Below are 15,456 nucleotides of genomic sequence, written 5' to 3' on the forward strand. Positions count from 1 at the left end.
AAAATAAATAGAAAGGGTCCCTTCCAGCTTTCTACTAGCTAAGGAAATGAAGTTAAGTTTCACTAGAAGAAAACATTCCCTTGAAATGTATTCTTAAAAGAAGTTCTATTTTAAAATATTCTTAATTGAACCATTTATGTTTTAGGTCCTTATTCAAAGACAGCTAAGTGATATGTGGCACAAAGTTTTGCAACAGAAATTATGCAATACAAGGAAGAAGGACTTCCCTATATCAACAGTCAGTAAAAGAATAATCAATCCACTGACAATTGTTATTAACTGATAATTGTTCATTCAGTGAAGTGGTTTGTGGTGGTGGTGGTGGTGGTGGTGATGTGTGTCTTGGGGTTGGATGGTTAGGAGAAGGGACATCAATAACTTCCCTAATATAATCCAAATAGGAAACTTTCAGGGGATTTTACTTGTTCTGGTAAAAATGTCATCAATATGGAAAGAAACAATGAAGCAGAAGTCCCCACCCATCACCCCCATCATCATGCCCTCTTGAACCCCATTGTTGCACCAAACTTTAGAAGACACCTGGAGGATGAATAATTCAAGACCCAGCCCTCCAACGAGACCCTAAAACATGGACTGCCAGGATTGGTAGCTTAAAGAGATTTATGTGCCTCTGAATCCCAACCTATGGCAATAGGGGAGCTGACTTTCATTTATGCAAGTGAGCAATGGGCTTGTGGCCCAGGCACAGAGGTTTGGAGGGGATGCAGAAACCCACTCACTTCTTGGTTTGCTGGTTTCTCTCAAAAAAGAAACACTCGCACTCAAATGAAGTCTTAACATTTTCGCTTAACAGAAGCCTTAGTTGTAAGTGTAAACTCCAGTGCAGTGATAAAAGTTCAAGCAAGAAATCAGTTTAAAACCAGCAGGAAAGCACAGGGTCCAGGAGCCCAGAAGATACAAAAGACTAATCTAGACATACCCTGAGCTCTCGGCGCAGCCAGGAGCTCAACAGGAAATCCCCAGGCAGGCTGCTCCATCCCTGAAACACCACACACGAGGACAAAAGAAAACAAATGCAAGAGCCAAATATCTGAACACAAACAGAAGAGGAGAAATCTGTGCCTCTCAGTCAGAATGTCACTCAACGGTCCCCACATCTGCCTCCACTAAATGATTTCGGTTGTGGAATTAGGCAAAGGTTTTAAGCTTTCAATAAAACTGCTTGACAAGTGTAAAATATTAATTCAATCTGTCCAAATAGAAAGAAAATGATTAATTAAAAGGGTAGGGAGATAACGTGGGGAAATAGAAGGTGTTCCTCAGGATAAATGAGTTGAGGAATCATTAAAATTCTTATTACTTTGAGCAGGGTTTGAGGAAACCCTGTCAAAGAATGCAAAATTGAGGAAAGACAACCATTATTTCTAAATTTAAAGAAAACTTGACATTTTTCTTTGCAATCATCTGAATGGAAGCAGGTGATTGCCTCCCCAGGATAGACAATCACACATCTTAAAGGCTACAATGTACGCTGATTATCTTAGGGCTTTGGTATACACCTAAATTACAGACTACGAGGTTTTCCCCTTCATCTTTCAATGATCTATTACTCCACTGTGTGTCAATTACCATTCTTCTTGTAGGGGCTAAATCTTCCTGTCTTGTAATGGAGCTGTTTTAATTGGTTGCAACCTCCACTCCTGTTGGCATGGAGGAGAGAATTCAGAAGAGACAAGGCCTTTAGACAATGAATGATGTGACAATTTCATGGTTCTCAGGGTTCGACTCACCGTGGTGTGTGAAGAGGTCACTGTGAATGATTTCAATCAAGCAATACAGCTTCTGAATGGTCAGCAAACCCATGGGAACATTTAGGATGAAATCAGTAAACATTTTGCTATAATGAAAAACACAAGTGAAAAGAGTTTAGGGATAGATATACAGCAAAATGATCCACTGTGTTCAAGACGGTACCAAGCTGCAAGGTTATTAAATGGTGATTAAGCACTACCAGAATGTTGGAGATTGCCCATTATCCAATATGGGCCAAAATCTCATCCAATAAAATGATGCTTTAAAATGTTATTTTTCACTTCGTACCCACTCACAGGGCTGTAATCCAAAAGAGAGACAACAACAAATGTTGGCTAGGATATGAGGAAACTGAAACCCTCATATCATGCTGGTGGGAATGTAAATCGGTGCAGCCACTTTGGGAAACTGCTGGATATTTCCTGAAAATGTTAAACCCAGTTACCATATGATCCAGCATTTCTACTCCCAGGTATATATACCCAAAAGAAATGAAAATACATATCCAACACACAACTTGGTACATGAATCACAGCAACATTACGCTTCATACTCAGTGGGGGAAAAACCCAGATGTCCATCACCTGAGCAGTGGATAAACAAGATGTAGTATAAAATTTATCCGTATCAAGGAATGAAGTTCTGACACACGCTGCAACACGGATGAACCTTGAAAACATTATGCTGAGGAATGGAGCCAGACACAAAAGGCCACATATTATATAATTTCATTCATATAACAAGCCTGGAAAAGGCAGAGCCACAAATACAAAAAGGCTGGGGAGGGGACAGAAAATGACTATTATTGACCACCGGGGATCTGACGGGTGATGAAACCGCCCCATAACTGGATCATGACGATAGGCACACGACTCTGTAAAAAATACTGAAAGCCATTTAATTAAACACTCTAAAACTGGTGAACTTTATATATGCGGATTATTCTCACTGGAGATTTTTTTTTTTAACTTTACTTTTACAAACAGTCAATAAAAATATAGAGTCTTAGAAGAAGGGTTCCTGTTAGCAACAAAGAAAAGCCTTTCACCAATAATTATCGGCAAGTTTCTATAAAATAGTAATTCCAAGTACCAGCAAAGTTTGGGAAGACAGACACCAACATACTTTGGCAGAAGGTTGCTCTGACCTTTAGAGGGCAACTGAATAATATTTATTAAAAATCTTTTAAGAAAATGCAAAAAAAGAAAAAAGGAAAGAGAAAACATAAGACCTGGTAATCCCACGTTACTGTTTATCCTAATGATGTAAATAAGAGCAAGATACTACAATTAAGCTACAAAAGAATTTATCCTAGCGTATTGCATAATAATTAAAACCGAAACCGAACCTAGCACCCCTAGAGCAAAGAGGCCTGTTCACTGTAATCAAAAAGCTGGGTTGGCCTTGAAGCACTACCACTGAGCAGCTCAGTTCTCAGGGATGAGTTACTTAGCATAAAAGTGGGCTAGTAACAGAACCAATGCCATACCACTGTTGCAAAGATTAACTGAACAATACATGGAAAGTGCTTTGTGTGGAGCCTCTTCTGTATGGAGAGAGCACATAATCAATGTCAGTGCCGACTGTTGCTACTGAAATAAATGATGGGCCAGCATAGGATCGAACACCATGGAAGTTATTAGAAATTATGATGTAGAAGACTACTCCCAGGTGTGGGAAAACAAGAGGTCTTACATGCAGAAGCTGATTGTAGAATAAAGAATATGACTGTGTTGAATTTTTCAGGGGAATACGTGTGTACACATGAATGTGTATATATGTGCATGTGTGCAAATCCAGGTCCTTCTAGTTGTTTTTAGGCAGTGGAATTAACTTTGATTTATTCTCCTCTCTGATCTCTTCTGTTTCATCAGAACATCAATCTATTTTCTAAAAAGGAAAAATACATATATGATTTACAAGATCATTTAAAAAAAAAATCAGTAGAGAAGGTGAGGCACCTGGGTGGCTCAGTTGGTTAAGCAACTGACTCTTGGTTTCGGCTCAGGTCATGACCTCCTGGGTTGTGAGATCGAGCCCCGTATCAGGCTTCACGTTCAGTGGGGAGTCTGCTTGAGATTCTCTCCCTGTGTCCCTCCCTGCACTAGCACACGCACGTGTTCTCGCTAATAAATAAATTAATCTTTAAAAAAAACATATAAGGTGGTGAAGCAGCACGCAGGCATGCATAAAGAGACAAGGGACCAAGAGCAGTCTGCACTGGCCCTGGAGAAGGGGGTCTTCCTTGGCTCTCCAAGCACTGGCGCCAGCACCCACTGTGAACATGGAGCGCTCCACTAACTGGTGAGAGTCTGATCCCATCCCAGAGTACAGCCCACCCAACCACTGCTTCCCCCACTTGCTCTGTTCTCCAGACCGGAAGCTCTCAAACAAGAATCTTCACTAGAAGCGTCTGGAAGGGTCATTAAAACTGACCAGCTGGACCCCACTCCCCATTCCTAACTCAGAAGAGCTGGGACAGGGCCTGAGAGTCAGCATTTTCTAACAAGTCCTCAGGAGCTGCTGATAGGTTCTGCTGACAGTCACGTTGCAGCGGCAGGCCCAGGGCAGACTTGCTGCCGATGGGCCCATTTACATCTCCTGTTCTCGTTTAGGGCGTGCTAAGACATGCCCCACATTGTCAGTGCCCTCGAGCAGAAAATAGTGTGTCCATGCAGGACACTAAATCCTCAGGCACATCAGAAACCTGGTGATTCGTGAAGGAGAGCACCCCACCCCCGAAAGCTCCTCACCCCTCCCCTCCCAGGCATGAGCAACCTACAGTGGACATACAGAATGGGAGGGATGAGCATTTTTTATTCAGTTTCACCCCTCAGGGGACACATGGACCTTTACTAATATTTAGATGGGCTTTCTGGCTGCTAAAAAAAAAATGGTGCCATGCCCTGCAGGTAGTTTATGGCGTCAAATGTTAAATCAAAACCAAAATCAAAAGCAGAATAGGGCTGTGCTTTAGATGTCTGGGGTTAAAAAGGCTGCACATCCCAAAGGCACCCAACAGTCTTGCAGAACACCGGGCATCTACAGATTACACAAGCAGGACTGGGCTCAGCAGCCAGGATGCGAAAAACAGGTGCAAAAAGAAAGGATTAGGTCCCCAGCCTCCCTCCTTGGCCTGAAAGCCCAACAACCAGCTTCCTTGAGGTTTGCTGTGGTTTTGTTAATATTATCTTAAGTGACAACTCCTGACCATTCTGCCTGAGGCTTGCAGTCCGTCACTTAGGAGCGCATGAAGAGCGCTTGTGCATGCTGAGAGGCAGGGGAGGGGAGTGAATAGTAAATCTCCAGTGTCAGATATTTCAGGTGCTGAAAACAAAACAAAAACCCAACCACCACATTGTGAAATTCAACCTCGAAAGGATACAAAATGCCAAATTTGTATGATCTACCCATTGGCCTACAAGCAATCCTCTAAAGAAAATACTGTGTTGACAGATGATGTCTTTTCCATATAAAGTCACAATTAGGGAAGTGTCATAGACACCACAACCAGCATGTGTTTGTTCTAGAATGATCCAGGGCACTGGTGTCTGCCAGCATGAGACTGAGCCTCGAGCCTCTCATAAGCTCCCTGCCGGGAAAGGAGGCAGAGTGAAGGACGTGCTGCCCCTCAGGTGCTTCCTTACCTGAGCTCTTTGGGATCGAACACCAACTTCACATCGTTGACAATAGTTGGCAAGTACTTCAACGCAGCCCCCTGCAAACCAAGAGCAAAGAATGCTGAGCCTCGTGCAGTCTGGCAAATGCTAATACAAATCTGTAATTACAAGGAAGAACCACAGACATAGCAAGAAGGGAAAGATCACTTTCTAGATGAGACGATAAGATTACCAAACACAACAAAAACAGAGCAAAGAAAAAAACCTCTGATCCACAAACAATGGTGATTTGTTACATGGTTATCTTGACACCTAATAATTTAACAGAGGCCAACAGTTATTGCCTGTTGACCGAATGTCTATACCGCGCTAAGCTTTTGTGTGATTTTCTCCTTAACCCTAATGAAGCTATGGCGGATGAAGATCTGTGTCTTCACAGATTCCCTACCATTCAAACCCCTAATTCCCTACCATTCAGATCACTGCAGTTCCTTCACATTCAACATCTAAAATGATTGTCCTTGTTCCACTCCAAAACTGTTTTCTGTATATCCGTGTATCCCTTAATTAGGAATCCGTGTTTTTTCTCTAGTAACTTTATCTCTTATGTTCATATTTTGGATCACCCAGAAAATACACAGTCTCAAAAAATACGAGTGATGGTAATCATGATGGATCCTACTACATGCTATGTGCTGCGCTAGGACCCCTGTATATTTTCTCTCTCATTCCAACAGATGTCTTACAGGGAGCTGGCTGTTGGACAGCAAGGAACCTGCCAATGGAGAAGATAATTCCCCTGCCACTGATCACAGCATGAGAACTGAACAGAGACAGAATCAAAACTCAGTTCAGTGGGCAGCCTGAGCCCCAGCTACACCCTGATGGGAAAAGTTCGTGGATTTTCAAGTGTTCTGACCATGGTGGGTCCCTCCTCTATCTGTGACTCTATGTAACTCCTTGTACCACGCTGGGCTCCACCTCCCAGAATGAAATGGGGGAAATAATGCTCATGCCAAGGACATCCAGAGGTTGTATTAAAGTTCAAAATCAAGCTGAAAAGAAAACAGGGTAACACTTTGAACACTGGAAAATACTACCCTTACTGCATAAACAACTGTTAGTATTATTTTCTGAAAGCAAAAACGTAGTGTTAAAAAAAAAAAAAAAAAAAATCAATCAATCAAAATGCAGTCACTTGTGCTAAACTCCATGTCAGCAAACCAAGGCTTCCTACCTAAACGAACTGCAGTTTTAGCCTCTCCCGGGAATGTCAGATTAAACTACTCAATCTGGAGGGGCGCCTGGGTGGCCCAGTCGGATAAGCATCTGCCTTCAGCTCAGGTCACATGATCCCAGGGTCCTGGGATGGAGCCCCAACCGTGTCGGGCTCCTTGCTCAGCAGGGAGCCTGCTTCTCCCTCTCCCATTGCCCCTCCCCCTGCTTGTGTGCTCTCTCTCTCTCTCGCAAATAAATAGTATCTTAAAAAAAAAAAAAAAAAAAACTAGTCAATCTGGAACTTTCTGGTCAGCACTACTGAGGTAATCCACCTGACAGCCCCTTCCATCCCTCGGAGGAGGAAGAGGTGGCCTGCTCTTTCCTTGTAGCTGTCCCCTTGTGCCTATGAAAGTCTCATTTTATCCAGCTCTTCAGAGCTCCTTTCCACTTGCTAGATGGGATGCTGTCCAATCTGTAAATCATTGAATAAGGCCAATTATATCTTCAAATTTACTCAGTTGAATTTTGTTTTTTGACAGCAAAAGCCCACTTTAACATAATACCCTGAATATATATGGTCAACTGTTTGCAACAAAGGAACACAGGACCCCCCCCAACAAGTGAGACTGGTTCCAAACCTCACGCCCTATACAAAAATTAATTTTAAGTGGATCATACATCTGAAACATAAAACTTAAAACTACACAACTTCTAGAAGACACATGTGATGGGCTAAGCAGCGATTTCTTAGGACACCAAAAGCACAATTTGTAAAAGAAAAAAATAAACTGTAGTTCATCAAAATAAAAACTTCTGCTCTTTAAAACACACTGCTAAGATAATAAAAGATGAGTCACATACCAGGAGAAAGTAATTGCAAACACATATCTGATCAAGATTTGTATACAGCATATCCAAAGAACACTTAAAACTCAATAATGAGAAAACAGTCTTCCCCCCCAAATAGGCCAAATATTTGAAAAGACACTTTGCCAAAGAAGATATATGGATGGCAAATAAGCCCTTGAAAAGATGCTAAGCATCATTAGTCACCAGGGAAATGAAAATTAAAACCATAGTGAAATATCACTAACACCTATTAGAATTGCAAAAAAAAAAAAAAAAAAAAAGACCTGACAATCTCAAGTGCTGTTGCATAGGCTGCTGGGCTGAACGCAAAACAAGGTCAGCAACTGCAGAAAAGCACAAGACAGTTTCTCATGAAGTCAGAAATGCACTCCCCATACAGCCCAGCGACTGTACTCCTAAGTCTTGACCCGATGAACCGCAAACCTAATACTCCCACGAAACCCTGCATGTGCACGTTTACAGTAGTTTTCTTTGTAATCATCAAAAACTAGAAACTACTCAAAAGTCCCTCAAGAGGTGAATCCCTACAATGCAACACTACTCGGTAATAAAAAAAAAAAAATCAGGCTCCTGTTACACACCACATGGATGAATCTCAAAATCTCAAATGCGCTCTGAGAAGTAAAACAAGACAAACTCAAAAGGCTACATACCATGTGATTCCATCTTCAAAACACTATGGAAAAGGCACACCTATAGGGTGGAGGTGGAGAAGGGCTCGTCTACACCGGGGGAAGCAGGAATGCAGGGGGTGACGGCACTCCACTATATGACTCTACGCAAACAGAACCTTAATTTTCAGAATGAATAAAACTATATTTATTGCCTGGGTAGCCAGGCATGGAAAAGGCCTGAGAGAATGTTCTTGAATCTCAACACTGGTGCCTAAGAAGTAAGTGGTTGATTCCCGTTGCTTCAAATGAGTTCACATTTCCTCATTTGTAGCTTGGGAATATTCTGTCCATGCCTCAGGCTCTTCTAGATGCTCGACTCTACGGACACAATATATCCTCAGAAGAACATGAAAAAGGTCTGCTATCCCCTTTCACAGATGACAGAGTAGAGGCACGCAGAGAAGTCATGTGCCCAGATTCACACTGCTGGGATCTGGAGCAAGGCTGAGCACGTCCACGGTGAGCGCAAAGCCAGCACACGACTCATCACCACCTACCTCTGTGCTGCACTGTCTCGATGAGACAGGGCAGGAAAGCAGTGTCCTGCACTGTACAATCACCAAGGCTTGTTTTCTAGGTGTTGACCCTGTCCTTCAATGCCAGCCAGATCAAGGGATCCCAACTCCCTCCTATGAGATTCAAGTTTGGAATGTATCGAGTTACTGCAGGTTACCCCCATTTCACGAGGGCAAAGCAGACGGAGACAAACAGGATGGGCCTTTATGGGACCGCCAGGCGCCGCGTTACCCAGGCAGACTGAGCGCCAGGGCAGGGCCAGGGCTCCCTGGGGCTTCCGCCCAACCAGAGGTCACAGTGATGCCCACCAAAAGGGGCATGTGCCCACTGTGACCCCAAAATACTGTCTAACACAGAAGTTTGCCTAACAGACCAAGATCCTACAGCCAGTGCTATAGGCACGTGGGGTTTAGAGAGAACAGAGATGACCACGCACCTGCCATCAAGTCCGGATGAAGTAACCAAGGACGGAACAGAGAGAATGAAGAGCACGGGACAAGCAGGCTCCAACCTCTCGTACCCAGTGCCCATCCCCGTTCACACCCCACCTTCTTCACGGTTCTCCTCAAGACTGGGACCCCACCCCACCTCACCCATCTCACCTCCTACTTCCGAGAAGAACAAAATCCACCAGGAGAAAGAGCGGAGGCTCCAGGGGCGCCCACACATCTGTGCACCACCCAGGCTGAGAGAGGGAGCGTCCGCCTCCAGCGGACTGAATCCTGCCCCTGGGCTCAGCGTGGACCCTCTGCCCTCTGTCGCCCCTCCCCCCTCCAGCTGACTCAGTCCTCACATCTGCTGGCTCCTTCCCCCTGCGTGTGAGCTCACGCCGGTCTCTCCGGAGGAGAGCCCCGGGCACCTCCCTCCCGGCCTGCACCGGCAGGGCCGGGCTGTGGGCTCCCGCGGTGCCCGCTGCTCAGCACTCCCACCTCTGCCCTCCGTAGCCCCTCTGCAGCCCCACCTCGTCTGCATTCCCGCCAAGGAGGCCAGTGGCCTCGTCCTAGGTGAGCCTTCCCTCACCTGCCTGGCCTTCCTCCATGCTCACTCCTCCCCCGCTTTCTGTGCAGGGCCCTGTCCCCACCACCCCTTTAAAGGTGGTGTCCTTGGAGTCTCATTCTGGACTTCTCTCCTTCCTCCACACACCCCTGAGGGACCCCACCTTCCTCCTGTGCGTCACACCCACACACAACGGCCGCTGCGCTTCTGCGCATGGCTGTCCCACAGAAGCTGCAGACTCCACCTGCCACAGGCCAGTCCGCCACCTGACGTTCCCGGGACACCGCAGCTCAGGGTGCTGCACGGCGGAGTCCCCAGGTCACAGCCTCACCAGGATGCTCCCTCTGCTTCACAGCCGCTCCGGACCAATCACAAAGCGCAGTGGAGCCTTACCATTACGTGCCCGTGGTTCTACCACCTTCTCCACTCCTGTGGTTTCTACGACCTGGTCCAGGTCCATCTGTCTCTGTCACTGCTGCCGCAGCCTCCCATCTGACCCTCCGCCTCTACGTGGACCCCCTCAAGCTCACGCCTCAGGCTGCAGAGCAGCTTTCTTGAGATCAGATGCACTTCTCACGTAGAGACTTTGATGCATCACCCAAGTCTTGGGGTACCAGCCCGACTAGCAAGCACCCTCAGAGGCTCTGCCCGCCCCCCCCAGGGTCTCTGCTCAGAGGCCTCCACCTGCACCTGACCCTCTCCAACCAGTGGAGCCTCTTCCAGCCAGCAGGGGGTGCACGAGTGTTCCCTCTTCCTGGACCACTGTTTCCCTGCAGGCTACTCCCTCTCTTGCCCCAAAACACTCAGAGTTAAGCCCTGATTACTCCTCGATCTGTAGCTTAGGCATCATTTTCTTCAAGACACATGGATTCCGGGTTGGGCATCCAGAGAGACTCCTGCTCTGGGCTGGAAGAGGAGGTTGGTGTGTCTGTGTCCCCCAGACCAGAGCTCCTGAGGTGTGGCAGGGCTATTCCTCCTCTCTGGGCTCCCTCAAGGCCTGCCGAGGCTCTTAGACACAGCAGACACCCCATGACATCCAGACTGACAGAGCTCTATATAAAATCACCTCTTAATTCTCAAGAGACACTCCACCTGTTTGCTTTGGGCCCACAGAAATCCCCATCCTCGGCCAAGAGAAACAACTCTATCCCCTCCAGTCTGATGAGCCGGACAGAAGAGGCAGGGACGCTGATGTCCACGCCACCATGGGCTCTGACTTTCCCAACCGAAAAACTAGCTCTGCCTGTTTCTAATATTGGTTATTTGTCAAGAACCTCAAGTGTTTGGGTTTCTGCTCATGCTTGCAGCAAAAGGCTTCATTTTCTCTGTGGAGTCAGGCTGCTTCACTAAATTCAGGTCTCTTTCAAGGAGAAGGAGCAGCTGCTTCAGGAGCTTTCCAAGGTGTAGAGCACAGGACAGACAGAATGGGGGCTCCTGCACAGACGAGAGACAGTGCTGGGTGGCATCTCATCGGCAGAAAGACCCCTCCAGAACAGAAAGTCCCGGATGCGGGCAAGAGAACCCACGCCAGCATGACGCACGGGAGGCAGCGCCGTACCTGGGACACAGACACAGGTCCCAGAGCCAAGCTGTGTGCACACAAAGCTTGCCTCTACCACTCACTATGTGAACCTAGGAAGACGGCACGTCCTGTGAGTGGTTCTCACTGGTAAAACGTGCTGGTTACTAGCGCCGGCGTCCAGAGACTGTTGGCAGGATGGAATGACGCTGCATGCACGATACGCTCAGCATGCTCTCCCAAACACATTGCGGGCGTTCAACAGACGGTGGCCACTGCTGCCACCCATGGTGGGGCGGGAGAACACGGGCTGTGTGCGACACTGGCATGAAACCCTCCTGAGCGTGCACAACTCTCAAATATAACTTCACATTCTTTCATTTATAAAGTCCTATACAAAGTGGTAAATATGGAGGAGAATAATTTGCCATATCACAGAATTCAGGATAATAGGAATAGGAGGTATTTGAGGACTTTTTATCTTCTCTTATCCTATTTTTATTATTTTTTAAAAATTGGTTTGTTATTTAAACAAAATCTTGCTCAGAATATGCGGACTCCATGCACCAGGGTGACAATCACTAATCAGTTCACTGGGGTGTGGCCTGGGGGACAGGAGTGGAAGGGCAAGGTCTACAGGATGCATCAGGGGACAGAGTTGAGGGGCACCTGGGGGGCTCAGTCCGTTAGCATCTGACTCTTGATTTCGGCTCAGGTCATGATCTCAGGGTCATGAGATCGAGCCCCACCCCAGTCGGGCTCTATGCTCAGCGCTGTGTCCGCTTGAGAAATCTCTCTTCCTCTCCCTCTGCCCCTCTCCCCATTCGAGCATGCACTCTCTCTAAATAAACCGCCACATAACCCGTAAGAGTAGCCCCATTCTGACACGGCCTAGCCAGGAAAAGAACAGCACGATATAGGAATTTAGATGACTTCACTGTGTTTAGCTTTGTTTACTCGTCTCCTGTTTTTTAAGACATAACTGCACTTATCAAATCAATGTTTGCTTTCTAAGAAAGTTATTTCTTCAGGTTTGACTTTAAACCTAAGCAAATTAATGTAATGGCATTTTAAGTCCTAGTTTGCTTTTCTCTTTGAACTTGGCAAAGCTTTCATCTGCCCACCTGAGGATGGACCAGTCCAATTCTACATGTACTTGGGCCTACGGGCAACAGACACGTGTGCACTGGCATGCTGGGGACACACGCCTGAGTCCCCTGCACACCCTGGCACACGAAGCTTCAGGTAAAACTGAAATCACCTCCAAATACAACAGGGTTCCCCACCACTGAGCACTGATTAGAAAGCCAGTGAGCGGCGCAAAGACACCAGAAACAAAATTAGAAAGAACCACGGCCAGCAGTAAAGCTATTTCTATTTCTATGAAAGGACAGGCAAGTTACTAAGGGCCCCTCCTAAAAGTGAGTCCATCGCCTAATAACCCGGCAATCAAGAACTCATGATATCCAGCAATCGCAGCTCGGGTGGGGGGAGTAAGGTCAGACCTGAATCAAACAGACAAGAAGCATCTTGAAACTACAGTTTCAGAGGGAAAGAAAGATTAAATACATAGAAAGGATTATGAAGTGGCAGAAAATGCTAGAAGTTTTCTAACCGCTGAAATAGTTCAGGTTGAAGAAATTAAATAAACTGTATACTCTCCTCTAAGCAAATTTAATCATCATGCAGCTCGTGAGATTGCCAACTCAATCCAAGCCATAAAACAACATAGAAAATGCACCTTCTACCCAGGATCAGTTTAATGTTGTAAGTGTCTCTCTGGCTAAAACTGTTACTACTGATGATGATTAATAGACACTATTTTAGGGTAAAGTTCAGGCTACATTATTCAGTATAATTATTTTAATTAAATCCATTAGCATATCTTTATGTAAGATTACAAGAGCTATCGGTGACACAAAATAAGTTTTCCTTGAATAATGTATGAAGCAATTATTAATTTACATATTTCTCAAGAAAACGCATATTAAAATGATTCCATTTGGAGGTTCTGAGCTCAAATACATAAGGCCCACAATTCTCCCTTCAGACTTCAGAGTTCCATCTTTGGAAGATTTGGGGCATAGCCAAACAACCTCCGAAGAACCAGGGCATTCTGATACAGGGACACGGAGCCAGACCAGTTCGGCCAACGGGAGCCCCTAGACCTGCGCTTGTGCCTTTGGGGGGAACGGAAGAAACAGGGCAGATGGCTGGACAGAAACACAGAGCACTCTGGAGAGAGTCACCCTGCTGCACGTCTTGCTGTAATCCAGAACAACAAGCAAAAAGAGGATGACAGTGATTGCTTCTACTCCTTATACCCTATTATTAAAAAAGACTAAATACATATAATGTAGCTCAAATCTAAAAATAACTCTTCTTTTTTACAATCAAGCTTCCTTTAAGCAGACCCTGGTCTTTAAAATGGCATGCCCCATCTCTACCGCCAACGCTGGCTCATTCAATCCCAACTGACAACTTAGCAGTTGAAAGAAACCATTCCTAGGAGTAGTTTCATGTTTAAGTATCACCAAGTCCAAACCAAAGAAAATAATGAAAGACGTACACATTTACTAAGATTCTTCAATAAATCCAAGATAAGCTCCTACACTTAAAAATCCACATTAGGGCCAACAAATATATGGGAAGATGCACTAATCATTAATGCAAATCAAAACCACAATGAGCTATCTCCTTGTATCAATTAGGATAGCTGCCAGGAAAGAAGGAAGGGAGGGGTGTTGGGCAAAGAAACTGGAACCCTTGTACGCTGTTGGTGGGAATGCAAACTGGTACAGCCACCAAGGAAAACGGTATGGAGTTTCCTCACAAGTTACAAATAGAATTATCATATGATCCAGCAATTTCACATCCGGGAATATACCCCAAAGCAGTGGAAGCAGGATCCTGAAGAGTCATGTGCACACCCATGTTCATTGTAGCACTACTCACAATAGCGCACCGGTAAAAGCAACCCAGTGTCCATAGTGAATAAAAAAAGAAAGAAAAGGCTGTATATACATCCGATGGAGTGTAATTCAGCCTTAGGAAAGAAAGGAATTCTGACACGTGCTGCAGCATCAATGAACCTTGAGGACATGACGCTCAGTGAAATAAGCCAGTCGCAGAAATACACATTCTGCATGATTCCACTTACCCCAGGCATCTCAAGTTGTCACAGTCACAGAGACAGAAAGCAGAATAGTGGCTGCCGCGGGCTGGGGCTTCGGGGATGGGGTGTTGTCATCGAATGGGGACAGAGTTTAAGTTGTGCAAGACGAAAAAGTTCCAGAGATGTCCACAACAATATGAACACAGTTAACACTCCTGAACTGCAAAAACTGTTTAGGGAACGTTATATTATGAGGCTTTTACCACAATTAAAAACACACAGGGAAACAAAACAACAATTTGTCATGCCTTCCTGGGAGAATAACAACTTCGGGTAAAGGGTCTCCCCTGGGCGGGAGTGCCTTTAACCCCCTGCACAAAACATATACACACACACACACACACACACACACACACACACACACACACACACACACACACTCTCACTCACTCGCTCACTCGCTCGCTCGCTCGCTCACTCACTATCCCAAACAAACGATGCCCAGATATTCTCAAACAGCTACTGGCTGAGAACCACTAGGTTAGACGAAAACTTTCCCAGCCATGCAGCTGTGTCACAAACAGGTCCCCAGCAGGCAGCAGCTCTCAGCCCTTGGGTCAGCCTGGCCTGACCTGGACCACTAGGTCTACTCTGGCCACAAGAAGCCGCACCAACCAACAATGACCCGTCTCTATGAAAACATGGGGGGAGCCCCCTGCTCCGGGCTACCTTCTCTCTGTTGTAAGGCATACTACTGCAACAAGGGCCTGGGGCCTGCACCTGTTTCACCCCTCGTTCCCCAGCGCTGGGCACATGGGACACCAGAGGGCGTTTGGTCAAGAACGGAATGAATTGTAAGACAATAAAAGGCCAGGGTGGGGCCACCATGACTCAAGGAGTGAGGCAGAGCACAGGTGCCTGCAGATGTGGGGCGAAGTAGCAGGATCCTGTAGCAAAAAGTACAAGGCAAGAGACTGAGAAAGGGACAAATTAACTAACCATGACACACGCAAGGATAAACCCTCTTCTTTGGAGCCACTGTGCTCTCCTTAACCTCCGAAAACGCATTTGCCAGGAATTAAGACATGCTTAAAAGGGGTATTAACCATAATCTAGGCAAGAACAAATCTAAATTAAATTACTGAACTTTTCTTG

General features: G+C 45.8%; 1 protein-coding gene across 3 annotated transcripts in view; it reads right to left on the reverse strand.

Annotated features, from left to right (window-relative positions):
• DOCK1 (dedicator of cytokinesis 1) overlaps positions 1 to 15,456 on the reverse strand; it is a 493,587-nt gene that overhangs the window by 322,491 nt on the left and 155,640 nt on the right. For all 3 annotated transcript variants that reach the window (XM_028119986.2, XM_028119987.2, XM_028119985.2), the window contains exons 24-25: positions 5,421 to 5,491; positions 1,752 to 1,858 (exon numbers count right to left, since the gene is read on the reverse strand). In XM_028119986.2, the coding sequence (XP_027975787.1) occupies positions 1,752 to 1,858; positions 5,421 to 5,491 (178 nt within the window). The remainder of the gene's footprint in view (positions 1 to 1,751; positions 1,859 to 5,420; positions 5,492 to 15,456) is intronic.

Source organism: Eumetopias jubatus, unplaced genomic scaffold (assembly GCF_037043125.1).
Source record: "Eumetopias jubatus isolate StellerSeaLion01/CBP00866 unplaced genomic scaffold, mEumJub1_p1.0 scaffold_17, whole genome shotgun sequence".
Lineage (NCBI taxonomy): Eukaryota > Metazoa > Chordata > Mammalia > Carnivora > Otariidae > Eumetopias > Eumetopias jubatus.